This window comes from Oncorhynchus masou, chromosome 29, assembly GCF_036934945.1.
Source record: "Oncorhynchus masou masou isolate Uvic2021 chromosome 29, UVic_Omas_1.1, whole genome shotgun sequence".
Lineage (NCBI taxonomy): Eukaryota > Metazoa > Chordata > Actinopteri > Salmoniformes > Salmonidae > Oncorhynchus > Oncorhynchus masou.
This window is the reverse complement of record NC_088240.1, coordinates 89,781,888-89,800,748: the sequence shown is the minus strand read 5'-3', so window position 1 is coordinate 89,800,748 and position 18,861 is coordinate 89,781,888. Positions and strand designations below refer to the sequence as shown.

The following is an 18,861-nucleotide window of genomic DNA, read 5'->3' as shown; positions in this document are numbered from 1 at the left end:
TGTAACTGAGGGGGTGAATGCCAGACACTATAGAATCACTGTGTAACAGGGGGGGTGAATGCCAAAGACACTGGAGAATCACTATGTAACTTGGGGGTGAATGCCAAAGACACTGTAGAATCACTATGTAACTGAGGGGGTGAATGCCAGACACTATAGAATCACTATGTAACTTGGGGGGTGAATGCCAAAGACACTGTAGAATCACTATGTAACTGGGGGGGTGAATGCCAAAGACACTGTAGAATCACTGTGTAACTGAGGGGGTGAACGCCAAATACACTGTAGAATCACTGTGTAACTGGGGGGGTGAATGCCAAAGACACTGTAGAATCACTGTGTAACTGAGGGGGTGAATGCCAAAGACACTGTAGAATCACTATGTAACTGGGGGGGGGGGGGTGAATGCCAAAGACCCTGTAGAATCACTATGTAACTGGGGGGTGAATGCCAAAGACGCTGTAGAATCACTATGTAACTTGGGGGTGAATGCCAAAGACACTGTAGAATCACTATGTAACTTGGGGGTGAATGCCAAAGACACTGTAGAATCACTATGTAACTGGGGGTGAATGCCAGACACTATAGAATCACTATGTAACTGGGGGGGTGAATGCCAAAGACACTGTAGAATCACTACGTAACTTGGGGGGTGAATGCCAAAGACACTGTAGAATCACTATGTAACTGGGGGGTGAATGCCAAAGACACTGTTGAATCACTACGTAACTTGGGGGGTGAATGCCAAAGACACTGTAGAATCACTATGTAACGTGGGGGGTGAATGCCAAAGACACTGTAGAATCACTGTGTAACTGGGGGGTGAATGCCAAAGACGCTGTAGAATCACTATGTAACTTGGGGGGTGAATGCCAAAGACACTGTAGAATCACTATGTAACTGGGGGGTGAATGCCAAAGACGCTATAGAATCACTATGTAACTTGGGGGGTGAATGCCAAAGACACTGTAGAATCACTATGTAACTTGGGGGTGAATGCCAGACACTATAGAATCACTGTGTAACTGGGGGGTGAATGCCAAAGACACTGTAGAATCACTATGTAACTTGGGGGGTGAATGCCAAAGACACTGTAGAATCACTATGTAACTTGGGGGGTGAATGCCAGACACTATAGAATCACTATGTAACTTGGGGGGTGAATGCCAAAGACACTATAGAATCACTATGTAACTTGGGGGGTGAATGCCAAAGACACTGTAGAATCACTATGTAACTTGGGGGGTGAATGCCAAAGACACTATAGAATCACTATGTAACTTGGGGGGTGAATGCCAAAGACGCTGTAGAATCACTATGTAACTGGGGGGGTGAATGCCAAAGACACTGTAGAATCACTATGTAACTTGGGGGGTGAATGCCAAAGACACTGTAGAATCACTATGTAACTGGGGGGGTGAATGCCAAAGACACTGTAGAATCACTATGTAACTGGGGGGTGAATTCCACAGACACTGTAGAATCACTATGCAACTTGGGGGGTGAATGCCAAAGACACTGTAGAATCACTATGTAACTGGGGGGTGAATGCCAAAGACACTGTAGAATCACTATGTAACTTGGGGGGTGAATGCCAAAGACACTGTAGAATCACTATGTAACTTGGGGGTGAATGCCAAAGACACTGTAGAATCACTATGTAACTTGGGGGTGAATGCCAAAGACACTGTAGAATCACTATGTAACTGGGGGGTGAATGCCAAAGACACTGTAGAATCACTATGTAACTTGGGGGTGAATGCCAAAGACACTGTAGAATCACTATGTAACTTGGGGGTGAATGCCAAAGACACTGTAGAATCACTATGTAACTGGGGGGTGAATGCCAAAGACACTGTAGAATCACTATGTAACTGGGGGGTGAATGCCAAAGACACTGTAGAATCACTATGTAACTGGGGGGGTGAATGCCAAAGACACTGTAGAATCACTATGTAACTGGGGGGTGAATGCCAAAGACACTGTAGAATCACTATGTAACTGGGGGGGTGAATGCCAAAGACACTGTAGAATCACTATGTAACTGGGGGGTGAATGCCAAAGACACTGTAGAATCACTATGTAACTGGGGGGTGAATGCCAAAGACACTGTAGAATCACTATGTAACTGGGGGTGAATGCCAAAGACACTGTAGAATCACTATGTAACTGGGGGGGTGAATGCCAAAGACACTGGAGAATCACTACGTAACTTGGGCGGGTGAATGCCAAAGACACTGTAGAATCACTATGTAACTTGGGGGGTGAATGCCAAAGACACTGTAGAATCACTATGTAACTTGGGGGGTGAATGCCAGACACTGTAGAATCACTATGTAACTGGGGGGGTGAATGCCAAAGACACTGTAGAATCACTATGTAACTGGGGGGTGAATGCCAAAGACACTGTAGAATCACTGTGTAACTGGGGGGTGAATGCCAGACACTGTAGAATCACTATGTAACTTGGGGGGTGAATGCCAAAGACACTGGAGAATCACTACGTAACTTGGGGGGTGAATGCCAAAGACACTGTAGAATCACTATGTAACTGGGGGGTGAATGCCAGACACTGGAGAATCACTACGTAACTTGGGGGGTGAATGCCAAAGACACTGTAGAATCACTATGTAACTGGGGGGGTGAATGCCAAAGACACTGTAGAATCACTACGTAACTTGGGGGTGAATGCCAAAGACACTGTAGAATCACTATGTAACTTGGGGGTGAATGCCAGACACTATAGAATCACTATGTAACTGGGGGTGAATGCCAAAGACACTATAGAATCACTATGTAACTGGGGGGTGAATGCCAAAGACACTGTAGAATCACTATGTAACTTGGGGGTGAATGCCAAAGACACTGTAGAATCACTATGTAACTGGGGGTGAATGCCAAAGACACTGTAGAATCACTATGTAACTGGGGGGGTGAATGCCAGACACTATAGAATCACTATGTAACTGGGGGGTGAATGCCAAAGACACTGTAGAATCACTATGTAACTGGGGGGTGAATGCCAGACACTATAGAATCACTATGTAACTGGGGGGTGAATGCCAAAGACACTGGAGAATCACTACGTAACTTGGGGGGTGAATGCCAAAGACACTGTAGAATCACTATGTAACTGGGGGGTGAATGCCAAAGACACTGTAGAATCACTATGTAACTGGGGGTTGAATGCCAGACACTGTAGAATCACTATGTAACTGGGGGGTGAATGCCAAAGACACTGTAGAATCACTATGTAACTGGGGGGGTGAATGCCAAAGACACTGTAGAATCACTACGTAACTTGGGGGGTGAATGCCAAAGACACTGTAGAATCACTATGTAACTTGGGGGTGAATGCCAAAGACACTGTAGAATCACTATGTAACTTGGGGGTGAATGCCAAAGACACTGTAGAATCACTATGTAACTTGGGGGGTGAATGCCAAAGACACTGTAGAATCACTATGTAACTGGGGGGTGAATGCCAAAGACACTGTAGAATCACTATGTAACTGGGGGGTGAATGCCAGACACTGTAGAATCACTATGTAACTTGGGGGTGAATGCCAAAGACACTGTAGAATCACTATGTAACTGGGGGTGAATGCCAAAGACACTGTAGAATCACTATGTAACTGGGGGGTGAATGCCAAAGACACTGTAGAATCACTATGTAACTGGGGGGTGAATGCCAAAGACACTGTAGAATTACTATGTAACTTGGGGGGTGAATGCCAAAGACACTGTAGAATCACTATGTAACTGGGGGGTGAATGCCAAAGACACTGTAGAATCACTATGTAACTGGGGGGGTGAATGCCAGACACTATAGAATCACTGTGTAACTGAGGGGTGAATGCCAAAGACACTGTAGAATCACTATGTAACTGAGGGGTGAATGCCAAAGACACTGTAGAATCACTATGTAACTTGGGGGGTGAATGCCAGACACTATAGAATCACTATGTAACTGGGGGGTGAATGCCAAAGACACTATAGAATCACTATGTAACTGGGGGGGTGAATGCCAAAGACACTGTAGAATCACTATGTAACTTGGGGGGTGAATGCCAAAGACACTGTAGAATCACTATGTAACTGGGGGGTGAATGCCAAAGACACTGTAGAATCACTATGTAACTGGGGGTGAATGCCAGACACTATAGAATCACTATGTAACTGGGGGTGAATGCCAAAGACACTGTAGAATCACTATGTAACTGGGGGGTGAATGCCAGACACTATAGAATCACTATGTAACTGGGGGTGAATGCCAAAGACACTGTAGAATCACTATGTAACTTGGGGGTGAATGCCAAAGACACTGTAGAATCACTATGTAACTGGGGGTGAATGCCAAAGACACTGTAGAATCACTATGTAACTTGGGGGTGAATGCCAAAGACACTGTAGAATCACTATGTAACTGGGGGTGAATGCCAGACACTATAGAATCACTATGTAACTTGGGGGTGAATGCCAAAGACACTGTAGAATCACTATGTAACTTGGGGGTGAATGCCAAAGACGCTGTAGAATCACTATGTAACTGGGGGTGAATGCCAAAGACACTGTAGAATCACTATGTAACTTGGGGGTGAATGCCAAAGACACTGTAGAATCACTATGTAACTTGGGGGGTGAATGCCAAAGACACTGTAGAATCACTATGTAACTGGGGGGGTGAATGCCAAAGACACTGTAGAATCACTATGTAACTGGGGGGTGAATGCCAAAGACATTTACATTTAAGTCATTTAGCAGACGCTCTTATCCAGAGCGACTTACAAATTGGTGAATTCACCTTCTGACATCCAGTGGAACAAAGACACTGTAGAATCACTAGGTAACTGGGGGGGGGGTGGGTTATTATTGCTCAATGTTACATAAAGGGAGCAGCTATCAGTCATGTCTTGAGTCAGTTTTAAATTGATTTCATGTTGTTGAAGCCGGTGTGTATGATTGGTGGAGCTACATGTTTGGAATGTGAGGTCACATGGCACCCCCTCTAAACAAATCCAATCTTTACTTGTATTGGTCACGGTTGTTCACGTGATGATTCCCTGGGGGGAAATGAACAAAAACATAAGGAAACTCGTTTATCAGCGGTATTTCGAGCACCGAACAACTCATAAAGTGGCTCGCTCTAACATTGTTTTGACATTGTGTTTTGGCAGGGCTGGGAGGAGCGGTTGGCTACGTGCTGGGTGGCCTGGACTGGACCAGCACCATCCTGGGCACGGCCTTCAAGTCCCAGGAGCAGATCCTGTTTGTGTTTGCTGCCGTCATCTTCACCATATCTGTGATTCTACACATGTTCAGTATCAAGGAGGAGAGTTTTGAGGCTCGTGGTGACACTCTGGGAGACTCCGACTCCGACAGCCTGTCCTCCTCAGAGAAACTGAAGGGGGGCTTAGCGGGGCCTCGTAGTGTACCTCAGCTGGACGTTATAGGAGAGGAGGACGCCCAGTCAGAGAGGGAGCTCTTCATCAACGTGGACAGGGTGAGGAGTAAGAGCGACTCGGTGCTGGCCATGCCTGACGCCACCATCGAGCTGGACTCGGACCTGGACCAGGACGGTCATTTCCTGGCCGACATTGAGCCCTCCATCTTTCAGGACTACCCCCAAAATGTGTACCCTGACACCCCTCAGAGACACTACAGTGGATGGGGCATCCAGGACCTGGAAGGCCCCCAGGCCGAGGCTCAGGCAGACGGCCAGCTGCCCCTCTTCCACCAGGACCCCTCCCCCTACTACAGCAGGGAGCACATGTTGTTCAACAACCAGACCAACCAGGGAGCCAAGTGCCTCAACGGGGCCTCAGCGGCCCCGGCGGTCCCCTCCAACCACACAGCCCGCGGGGCCAACAGCCAGGGCCGTATGCCAGGCCTGAGGCCGTCCAACACCAGCACCACTACCGGGGCACGCCGCTTCCCCTTCTACCGCCAGCCGTCATTTACATTCTCTTACTATGGCCGCGTGGGTTCAGCACGATACCGCCACCGCAGAAACACCATGGGCAATCCGGCCGGCGCCAACCTCCGCATCAAGACCTCGCAGAGCATGAACGACATCTACGAGCACATGCAGCGGCGGCAGCAGAGGAGGGAGCTCCAGCAGAGCAGCACCACCCTGTCCAGTGGGGACTCTGAGAGGGACGACGGGGACGAGGGGGGCACCACGGTCAAGCTGCTGTGGCTGTCCATGCTGAAGATGCCCCCCCAGCTGCTGAGGCTCTGCGTCTGTCATCTCCTCACCTGGTTCTCCATCATCGCTGAGGCAGTCTTCTACACAGACTTCATGGGACAGGTCATCTATGCTGGAGACCCCACAGTGAGAACCTGTCCAGTCCTCCATTGTAATTCATTGTATATTGTAGTTCATTATAGTTTGTCGTTTATTTCAGTGAGAGAATGAGGACTCTTGTTTTATTTGTCTTTCCTCAATAATCTATTGTTCCTGTTTTCCTTCCTTCTCTTTCTACTCTTCTATCCTCTTCTCTGTTTCTCCTCTACAGGACAGAATACCCTCAGAATCACTAGGTCTCTGTTACTCCTCTACAGGACAGAATACCCTCAGAATCACTAGGTCTCTGTTTCTCCTCTACAGGACAGAAGACCCTCAGAATCACTAGGTCTCTGTTTCTCCTCTACAGGACAGAATACCCTCAGAATCACTAGGTCTCTGTTACTCCTCTACAGGACAGAATACCCTCAGAATCACTAGGTCTCTGTTTCTCCTCTACAGGACAGAATACCCTCAGAATCACTGTCTCTGTTTCTCCTCTACAGGACAGAATACCCTCAGAATCACTAGGTCTCTGTTTCTCCTCTACAGGACAGAATACCCTCAGAATCACTAGGTCTCTGTTTCTCCTCTACAGGACAGAATACCCTCAGAATCACTAGGTCTCTGTTTCTCCTCTACAGGACAGAATACCCTCAGAATCACTAGGTCTCTGTTACTCCTCTACAGGACAGGGAACCCTCAGAATCACTAGGTCTCTGTTTCTCCTCTACAGGACAGAATACCCTCAGAATCACTAGGTCTCTGTTACTCCTCTACAGGACAGGGAACCCTCAGAATCACTAGGTCTCTGTTTCTCCTCTACAGGACAGAATACCCTCAGAATCACTAGGTCTCTGTTTCTCCTCTACAGGACAGAATACCCTCAGAATCACTAGGTCTCTGTTTCTCCTCTACAGGACAGAATACCCTCAGAATCACTAGGTCTCTGTTACTCCTCTACAGGACAGAATACCCTCAGAATCACTAGGTCTCTGTTTCTCCTCTACAGGACAGAATACCCTCAGAATCACTAGGTCTCTGTTACTCCTCTACAGGACAGAATACCCTCAGAATCACTAGGTCTCTGTTACTCCTCTACAGGACAGAATACCCTCAGAATCACTAGGTCTCTGTTTCTCCTCTACAGGACAGAATACCCTCAGAATCACTAGGTCTCTGTTTCTCCTCTACAGGGACAGAATACCCTCAGAATCACTAGGTCTCTGTTTCTCCTCTACAGGACCAGAATACCCTCAGAATCACTAGGTCTCTGTTTCTCCTCTACAGGACAGAATACCCTCAGAATCACTAGGTCTCTGTTTCTCCTCTACAGGACAGAATACCCTCAGAATCACTAGGTCTCTGTTTCTCCTCTACAGGACCAGAATACCCTCAGAATCACTAGGTCTCTGTTTCTCCTCTACAGGACAGAATACCCTCAGAATCACTAGGTCTCTGTTTCTCCTCTACAGGACAGAATACCCTCAGAATCACTAGGTCTCTGTTTCTCCTCTACAGGACAGGGAACCCTCAGAATCACTAGGTCTCTGTGTCTCCTCTACAGGACAGAATACCCTCAGAATCACTAGGTCTCTGTTTCTCCTCTACAGGACAGGGAACCCTCAGAATCACTAGGTCTCTGTTTCTCCTCTACAGGACAGAATACCCTCAGAATCACTAGGTCTCTGTTTCTCCTCTACAGGACAGAATACCCTCAGAATCACTAGGTCTCTGTTACTCCTCTACAGGACAGAATACCCTCAGAATCACTAGGTCTCTGTGTCTCCTCTACAGGACAGAATACCCTCAGAATCACTAGGTCTCTGTTACTCCTCTACAGGACAGAATACCCTCAGAATCACTAGGTCTCTGTTTCTCCTCTACAGGACAGAATACCCTCAGAATCACTAGGTCTCTGTTTCTCCTCTACAGGACAGGGAACCCTCAGAATCACTAGGTCTCTGTTACTCCTCTACAGGACAGAATACCCTCAGAATCACTAGGTCTCTGTTTCTCCTCTACAGGACAGGGAACCCTCAGAATCACTAGGTCTCTGTTTCTCCTCTACAGGACAGAATACCCTCAGAATCACTAGGTCTCTGTTACTCCTCTACAGGACAGAATACCCTCAGAATCACTAGGTCTCTGTTACTCCTCTACAGGACAGAATACCCTCAGAATCACTAGGTCTCTGTCACTCCTCTACAGGACAGAATACCCTCAGAATCACTAGGTCTCTGTTACTCCTCTACAGGACAGAATACCCTCAGAATCACTAGGTCTCTGTTACTCCTCTACAGGACAGAATACCCTCAGAATCACTAGGTCTCTGTTACTCCTCTACAGGACAGAATACCCTCAGAATCACTAGGTCTCTGTTTCTCCTCTACAGGACAGAATACCCTCAGAATCACTAGGTCTCTGTTACTCCTCTACAGGACAGAATACCCTCAGAATCACTAGGTCTCTGTTACTCCTCTACAGGACAGGGAACCCTCAGAATCACTAGGTCTCTGTTTCTCCTCTACAGGACCAGAATACCCTCAGAATCACTAGGTCTCTGTTTCTCCTCTACAGGACAGAATACCCTCAGAATCACTAGGTCTCTGTTACTCCTCTACAGGACAGAATACCCTCAGAATCACTAGGTCTCTGTTTCTCCTCTACAGGACAGAATACCCTCAGAATCACTAGGTCTCTGTTACTCCTCTACAGGACAGAATACCCTCAGAATCACTAGGTCTCTGTGTCTCCTCTACAGGACAGAATACCCTCAGAATCACTAGGTCTCTGTTACTCCTCTACAGGACAGAATACCCTCAGAATCACTAGGTCTCTGTTTCTCCTCTACAGGACAGAATACCCTCAGAATCACTAGGTCTCTGTTTCTCCTCTACAGGACAGGGAACCCTCAGAATCACTAGGTCTCTGTTTCTCCTCTACAGGACCAGAATACCCTCAGAATCACTAGGTCTCTGTTTCTCCTCTACAGGACAGAATACCCTCAGAATCACTAGGTCTCTGTGTCTCCTCTACAGGACAGAATACCCTCAGAATCACTAGGTCTCTGTTACTCCTCTACAGGACAGAATACCCTCAGAATCACTAGGTCTCTGTTTCTCCTCTACAGGACAGAATACCCTCAGAATCACTAGGTCTCTGTTTCTCCTCTACAGGACAGGGAACCCTCAGAATCACTAGGTCTCTGTTTCTCCTCTACAGGACAGAATACCCTCAGAATCACTAGGTCTCTGTTACTCCTCTACAGGACAGAATACCCTCAGAATCACTAGGTCTCTGTTACTCCTCTACAGGACAGAATACCCTCAGAATCACTAGGTCTCTGTCACTCCTCTACAGGACAGAATACCCTCAGAATCACTAGGTCTCTGTTACTCCTCTACAGGACAGGGAACCCTCAGAATCACTAGGTCTCTGTTTCTCCTCTACAGGACAGAATACCCTCAGAATCACTAGGTCTCTGTTTCTCCTCTACAGGACAGAATACCCTCAGAATCACTAGGTCTCTGTTTCTCCTCTACAGGACAGAATACCCTCAGAATCACTAGGTCTCTGTTACTCCTCTACAGGACAGAATACCCTCAGAATCACTAGGTCTCTGTTACTCCTCTACAGGACAGGGAACCCTCAGAATCACTAGGTCTCTGTTTCTCCTCTACAGGACAGAATACCCTCAGAATCACTAGGTCTCTGTTACTCCTCTACAGGACAGGGAACCCTCAGAATCACTAGGTCTCTGTTTCTCCTCTACAGGACAGGGAACCCTCAGAATCACTAGGTCTCTGTTTCTCCTCTACAGGACAGGGAACCCTCAGAATCACTAGGTCTCTGTTTCTCCTCTACAGGACAGAATACCCTCAGAATCACTAGGTCTCTGTTTCTCCTCTACAGGACAGAATACCCTCAGAATCACTATGTCTCTGTGTCTCCTCTACAGGACAGAATACCCTCAGAATCACTAGGTCTCTGTATCTCCTCTACAGGACAGAATACCCTCAGAATCACTAGGTCTCTGTTACTCCTCTACAGGACAGAATACCCTCAGAATCACTAGGTCTCTGTGTCTCCTCTACAGGACAGAATACCCTCAGAATCACTAGGTCTCTGTTACTCCTCTACAGGACAGAATACCCTCAGAATCACTATGTCTCTGTTTCTCCTCTACAGGACAGGGAACCCTCAGAATCACTAGGTCTCTGTTTCTCCTCTACAGGACAGAATACCCTCAGAATCACTAGGTCTCTGTTACTCCTCTACAGGACAGAATACCCTCAGAATCACTAGGTCTCTGTTTCTCCTCTACAGGACAGAATACCCTCAGAATCACTAGGTCTCTGTTTCTCCTCTACAGGACAGAATACCCTCAGAATCACTAGGTCTCTGTTACTCCTCTACAGGACAGAATACCCTCAGAATCACTAGGTCTCTGTTTCTCCTCTACAGGACAGAATACCCTCCGAATCACTAGGTCTCTGTTTCTCCTCTACGGGACAGAATACCCTCAGAATCACTAGGTCTCTGTTACTCCTCTACAGGACAGAATACCCTCAGAATCACTAGGTCTCTGTTTCTCCTCTACAGGACAGAATACCCTCAGAATCACTAGGTCTCTGTTACTCCTCTACAGGACAGGGAACACTCAGAATCACTAGGTCTCTGTTTCTCCTCTACAGGACAGAATACCCTCAGAATCACTAGGTCTCTGTTACTCCTCTACAGGACAGGGAACCCTCAGAATCACTAGGTCTCTGTTTCTCCTCTACAGGACAGGGAACCCTCAGAATCACTAGGTCTCTGTTTCTCCTCTACAGGACAGGGAACCCTCAGAATCACTAGGTCTCTGTTTCTCCTCTACAGGACAGAATACCCTCAGAATCACTAGGTCTCTGTTTCTCCTCTACAGGACAGAATACCCTCAGAATCACTATGTCTCTGTGTCTCCTCTACAGGACAGAATACCCTCAGAATCACTAGGTCTCTGTATCTCCTCTACAGGACAGAATACCCTCAGAATCACTAGGTCTCTGTTACTCCTCTACAGGACAGAATACCCTCAGAATCACTAGGTCTCTGTGTCTCCTCTACAGGACAGAATACCCTCAGAATCACTAGGTCTCTGTTACTCCTCTACAGGACAGAATACCCTCAGAATCACTATGTCTCTGTTTCTCCTCTACAGGACAGGGAACCCTCAGAATCACTAGGTCTCTGTTTCTCCTCTACAGGACAGAATACCCTCAGAATCACTAGGTCTCTGTTTCTCCTCTACAGGACAGAATACCCTCAGAATCACTAGGTCTCTGTTTCTCCTCTACAGGACAGAATACCCTCAGAATCACTAGGTCTCTGTTACTCCTCTACAGGACAGAATACCCTCAGAATCACTAGGTCTCTGTTTCTCCTCTACAGGACAGAATACCCTCAGAATCACTAGGTCTCTGTTTCTCCTCTACAGGACAGAATACCCTCCGAATCACTAGGTCTCTGTTTCTCCTCTACGGGACAGAATACCCTCAGAATCACTAGGTCTCTGTTACTCCTCTACAGGACAGAATACCCTCAGAATCACTAGGTCTCTGTTTCTCCTCTACAGGACAGAATACCCTCAGAATCACTAGGTCTCTGTTACTCCTCTACAGGACAGGGAACACTCAGAATCACTAGGTCTCTGTTTCTCCTCTACAGGACAGAATACCCTCAGAATCACTAGGTCTCTGTTACTCCTCTACAGGACAGAATACCCTCAGAATCACTAGGTCTCTGTGTCTCCTCTACAGGACAGAATACCCTCAGAATCACTAGGTCTCTGTTTCTCCTCTACAGGACAGAATACCCTCAGAATCACTATGTCTCTGTTTCTCCTCTACAGGACAGAATACCCTCAGAATCACTAGGTCTCTGTGTCTCCTCTACAGGACAGAATACCCTCAGAATCACTAGGTCTCTGTTACTCCTCTACGGGACAGAATACCCTCAGAATCACTAGGTCTCTGTTACTCCTCTACGGGACAGAATACCCTCCGAATCACTAGGTCTCTGTTTCTCCTCTACGGGACAGAATACCCTCAGAATCACTAGGTCTCTGTTACTCCTCTACAGGACAGAATACCCTCAGAATCACTAGGTCTCTGTTTCTCCTCTACAGGACAGAATACCCTCAGAATCACTAGGTCTCTGTTTCTCCTCTACAGGACAGAATACCCTCAGATTCACTAGGTCTCTGTTTCTCCTCTACAGGACAGAATACCCTCAGAATCACTAGGTCTCTGTTTCTCCTCTACAGGACAGGGAACCCTCAGAATCACTAGGTCTCTGTGTCTCCTCTACAGGACAGAATACCCTCAGAATCACTAGGTCTCTGTTTCTCCTCTACAGGACAGAATACCCTCAGAATCACTAGGTCTCTGTTTCTCCTCTACAGGACAGAATACCCTCAGAATCACTAGGTCTCTGTTACTCCTCTACAGGACAGAATACCCTCAGAATCACTAGGTCTCTGTTACTCCTCTACAGGACAGAATACCCTCAGAATCACTAGGTCTCTGTTTCTCCTCTACAGGACAGAATACCCTCAGAATCACTAGGTCTCTGTTACTCCTCTACAGGACAGAATACCCTCAGAATCACTAGGTCTCTGTTTCTCCTCTACAGGACAGAATACCCTCAGAATCACTAGGTCTCTGTTTCTCCTCTACAGGACAGAATACCCTCAGAATCACTAGGTCTCTGTTTCTCCTCTACAGGACAGAATACCCTCAGAATCACTAGGTCTCTGTTTCTCCTCTACAGGACAGAATACCCTCAGAATCACTAGGTCTCTGTTTCTCCTCTACAGGACAGAATACCCTCAGAATCACTAGGTCTCTGTTTCTCCTCTACAGGACAGAATACCCTCAGAATCACTAGGTCTCTGTTACTCCTCTACAGGACAGAATACCCTCAGAATCACTAGGTCTCTGTTACTCCTCTACAGGACAGGGAACCCTCAGAATCACTAGGTCTCTGTTACTCCTCTACAGGACAGAATACCCTCAGAATCACTAGGTCTCTGTTTCTCCTCTACAGGACAGAATACCCTCAGAATCACTATGTCTCTGTATCTCCTCTACAGGACAGGGAACCCTCAGAATCACTAGGTCTCTGTTACTCCTCTACAGGACAGAATACCCTCAGAATCACTAGGTCTCTGTTTCTCCTCTACAGGACAGAATACCCTCAGAATCACTATGTCTCTGTATCTCCTCTACAGGACAGGGAACCCTCAGAATCACTAGGTCTCTGTTACTCCTCTACAGGACAGAATACCCTCAGAATCACTAGGTCTCTGTTTCTCCTCTACAGGACAGAATACCCTCAGAATCACTAGGTCTCTGTGTCTCCTCTACAGGACAGAATACCCTCAGAATCACTAGGTCTCTGTTTCTCCTCTACAGGACAGAATACCCTCAGAATCACTAGGTCTCTGTTTCTCCTCTACAGGACAGAATACCCTCAGAATCACTAGGTCTCTGTTTCTCCTCTACAGGACAGGGAACCCTCAGAATCACTAGGTCTCTGTTACTCCTCTACAGGACAGAATACCCTCAGAATCACTAGGTCTCTGTTTCTCCTCTACAGGACAGAATACCCTCAGAATCACTAGGTCTCTGTTACTCCTCTACAGGACAGAATACCCTCAGAATCACTAGGTCTCTGTTTCTCCTCTACAGGACAGAATACCCTCAGAATCACTAGGTCTCTGTTTCTCCTCTACAGGACAGGGAACCCTCAGAATCACTAGGTCTCTGTTTCTCCTCTACAGGACAGGGAACACTCAGTCACTAGGTCTACTGACAAGGGCTCAAGTTATTTTAAATGCCGATGTAATGTTTTTAATGGGACAAAATGTTTAATCTGATAATATGCACAATTTTGTGGTGCAAATTGATTTCGGAGTTTATTGACTTCTATATGTTCTATTTTCTCTGTCTAGGCTCCTGCTAACTCCACTGGCCTGCATAACTACCATAAAGGGGTTCAGATGGGCTGCTGGGGACTGGTTGTCTATGCTGCTACCGCTGCAGTCTGCTCAGGTAGGTCCTACTCCTTAGAGAAATACACAGTGTGGAAAGCAACGTGGACAGTGTGGAAAGCAACGTGGACAGTGTGGACGGCAACGTGGACAGTGTGGACGGCAACGTGGACAGTGTGGACGGCAACGTGGACAGTGTGGACGGCAACGTGGACGGCAACGTGGACGGCAACGTGGACGGCAACGTGGACGGCAACGTGGACGGCAACGTGGACAGTGTGGACGGCAACGTGGACAGTGTGGATGGCAACGTGGACGGCAACGTGGACGGCAATTGTGTACGGTATGGACAGCAACATGGACAGCATCCTGTACGGTATGGACAGCAACATGGACAGCAACCTGTACGGTATGGACAGCAACATGGACAGCATCCTGTACGGTATGGACAGCAACATGGACAGCATCCTGTACGGTATGGACAGCAACATGGACAGCATCCTGTACGGTATGGACAGCAACATGGACAGCATCCTGTACGGTATGGACAGCAACATGGACAGCATCCTGTACGGTATGGACAGCAACATGGACAGCATCCTGTACGGTATGGACAGCAACATGGACAGCATCCTGTACGGTATGGACAGCAACATGGACAGCATCCTGTACGGTATGGACAGCAACATGGACAGCATCCTGTACGGTATGGACAGCAACATGGACAGCATCCTGTACGGTATGGACAGCAACATGGACAGCATCCTGTACGGTATGGACAGCAACATGGACAGCATCCTGTACGGTATGGACAGCAAAATGGACAGCATCCTGTACGGTATGGACAGCAAAATGGACAGCATCCTGTACGGTATGGACAGCAAAATGGACAGCATCCTGTACGGTATGGACAGCAACATGGACAGCATCCTGTACGGTATGGACAGCAACATGGACAGCATCCTGTACGGTATGGACAGCAACATGGACAGCAACGTGGTAGGTATGGACAGCAACATGGACAGCATCCTGTACGGTATGGACAGCAAAATGGACAGCATCCTGTACGGTATGGACAGCAACATGGACAGCATCCTGTACGGTATGGACAGCAACATGGACAGCATCCTGTACGGTATGGACAGCAAAATGGACAGCATCCTGTACGGTATGGACAGCAACATGGACAGCAACGTGGTAGGTATGGACAGCAACATGGACAGCATCCTGTACGGTATGGACAGCAACATGGACAGCAACGTGGTAGGTATGGACAGCAACATGGACAGCATCCTGTACGGTATGGACAGCAAAATGGACAGCATCCTGTACGGTATGGACAGCTAAATGGACAGCATCCTGTACGGTATGGACAGCAACATGGACAGCATCCTGTACGGTATGGACAGCAAAATGGACAGCATCCTGTACGGTATGGACAGCAACATGGACAGCAACGTGGTAGGTATGGACAGCAACATGGACAGCATCCTGTACGGTATGGACAGCAACATGGACGGTATGAACAGCAATTGTGGACGGTATGGACAGCAACATGGACAGCAACGTGGTAGGTATGGACAGCAACGTAGACGGTATGGACAGCAACATGGACAGCAACGTGTACAGTATGGACAGCAACGTGGACGGTATGAACAGCAATTGTGGACGGTATGGACAGCAAAATGTACATTGTGGATAGCAACGTGTACGGTATGGACAGCAATTGTGTACGGTATGGACAACAAAATGGACAGCAACCTGTACAGTATGGACAGCAACGTGGACAGCCACGTGCACAGTATGGACAGCCACGTGCACGGTATGGACAGCCACGTGCACGGTATGGACAGCAAAATGGACAGCAACCTGTACAGTATGGACAGCAACATGGACAGCATCCTGTACGGTATGGACAGCAACATGGACAGCATCCTGTACGGTATGGACAGCAACATGGACAGCATCCTGTACGGTATGGACAGCAACATGGACAGCATCCTGTACGGTATGGACAGCAACATGGACAGCATCCTGTACGGTATGGACAGCAAAATGGACAGCATCCTGTACGGTATGGACAGCTAAATGGACAGCATCCTGTACGGTATGGACAGCAACATGGACAGCATCCTGTACGGTATGGACAGCAACATGGACAGCATCCTGTACGGTATGGACAGCAAAATGGACAGCATCCTGTACGGTATGGACAGCAACATGGACAGCAACGTGGTAGGTATGGACAGCAACATGGACAGCATCCTGTACGGTATGGACAGCAACATGGACGGTATGAACAGCAATTGTGGACGGTATGGACAGCAACATGGACAGCAACGTGGTAGGTATGGACAGCAACGTAGACGGTATGGACAGCAACATGGACAGCAACGTGTACAGTATGGACAGCAACGTGGACGGTATGAACAGCAATTGTGGACGGTATGGACAGCAAAATGTACATTGTGGATAGCAACGTGTACGGTATGGACAGCAATTGTGTACGGTATGGACAACAAAATGGACAGCAACCTGTACAGTATGGACAGCAACGTGGACAGCCACGTGCACAGTATGGACAGCCACGTGCACGGTATGGACAGCCACGTGCACGGTATGGACAGCAAAATGGACAGCAACCTGTACAGTATGGACAGCAACGTGGACAGTATGGACAGCAAGGTGTACGGTATGGACAGCAATGTGGACAGCAACATGTACAGTGTGGACAGCAACATGTACAGTGTGGACAGCAACGTGTACAGGATGAACAGCAAAATTAACATGCAACGTGTACGGTATGGACGGCAACGTGTACGGTATGGACGGCAACGTGTACGGTATGGACAGAAAAATGGACAGCGACGTGTACAGTATGGACAGTATTGTGGACAGCAACCTGTACAGTATGGACAGCAACCTGTACAGTATGGACAGGAACCTGTACAGTATGGACAGCAAAATTAACAGCAACGTGTACGGTATGGACGGCAAGGTGTATGGTATGGACGGCAAGGTGTACGGTATGGACGGCAAGGTGTACGGTACGGACGGCAACGTGGACTATATGGAAAGCAACGTGAACAGCAACATGTACGGACGGCAAGGTGTACGGTACGGACGGCAAGGTGTACGGTACGGACGGCAAGGTGAACAGCAACATGTACGGACGGCAAGGTGTACGGTACGGACGGCAAGGTGTACGGTACGGACGGCAAGGTGTACGGTACGGACGGCAAGGTGAACGGTACGGACGGCAAGGTGAACAGCAACATGTACGGTATGGACGGCAAGGTGTACGGTATGGACGGCAACGTGGACAGTACGGACAGCAACGTGGACAATATGGAAAGCAACGTAAACAGCAACATGTACGGTATGGACAGCAAGGTGTACGGTATGGACGACAACGTGGACGGTATGGACAGCCGGACAGCAACGTGAACAGCAACGTGTACGGTATGGACAGCAACGTGTACGGTATGGACGGCAACGTCTACGGTATGGACGGCAACGGACGGCAATGTGTACGGTATGGACAGTATTGTGGACAGTACGGACAGCAACGTGGACAGTACGGACAGCAATGTGGACAGTATGGACAGCCGGACAGCAACGTCTACGGTATGGACAGCAACGTCTACGGTATGGACAGCAACGTGGACAGTACAGACAGCAACGTGGACAATATGGAAAGCAACGTGAACAGCAACATGTACAGTATGGACAGCAACGTGTACGGTATGGACAGCAAGGTGCACAGCATGGACAGCAACGTGTACGGTATAGACAGCAACGTGTACAGTATGGACAGCAAGGTGTACGGTATGGACAGCAACGTGGACCGCAAGGTGTACGGTATGGACAGCCGGACAGCAACGTGTACGGTATGGACAGCAACGTGTACGGTATGGACAGCAACGTGTACGGAATGGACAGCATTGTGGACAGCAACGTGTACGGTGTGTACAGCAAAATGGACAGCAACGTCTACGGTATGAACAGCAACGTGCACGGTATGAACAGCAACGTGTACAGTATGTCCAGCAACGTGAACAGCAACGTGTACGGTATGAACAACAACGTGAACATCAACGTGCACGGTATGGACAGCAACGTGCACGGTATGGACAGCAACGTGCACGGTATGGACAGCAACGTGTACGTTATGGACAGCAACGTGGACAGCAACGCGTACAGTATGGACAGCAACGCGTACGGTATGGACAGCAACGCGTACGGTATGGACAGCAACACGTACGGCATGGACAGCAACGTGAACATCAACGTGCACGGTATGGACAGCAACGTGAACATCAACGTGCACGGTATGGACAGCAACGTGTACGGTATGAACAGCAGCATGTACGGTATGAACAGCAACGTGTACGGTATGGACAGCAACGTGTACGGTATGGACAGCAACGCGTACGGTATGGACAGCAACGCGTACGGTGTGGACAGCAACGCGTACGGTGTGGACAGCAACGCGTACGGTGTGGACAGCAACGCGTACGGTGTGGACAGCAACGTGAAC

The 18,861-nt window shown here is 48.1% G+C and overlaps 1 protein-coding gene across 3 annotated transcripts in view; it reads left to right on the top strand.

Annotated features, from left to right (window-relative positions):
- LOC135520953 (solute carrier family 45 member 4-like) overlaps nucleotides 1–18,861 on the top strand; it is a 38,372-nt gene that overhangs the window by 16,750 nt on the left and 2,761 nt on the right. For all 3 annotated transcript variants that reach the window (XM_064946830.1, XM_064946829.1, XM_064946831.1), the window contains 2 exons: nucleotides 5,178–6,334; nucleotides 14,283–14,382. In XM_064946830.1, the coding sequence (XP_064802902.1) occupies nucleotides 5,178–6,334; nucleotides 14,283–14,382 (1,257 nt within the window). The remainder of the gene's footprint in view (nucleotides 1–5,177; nucleotides 6,335–14,282; nucleotides 14,383–18,861) is intronic.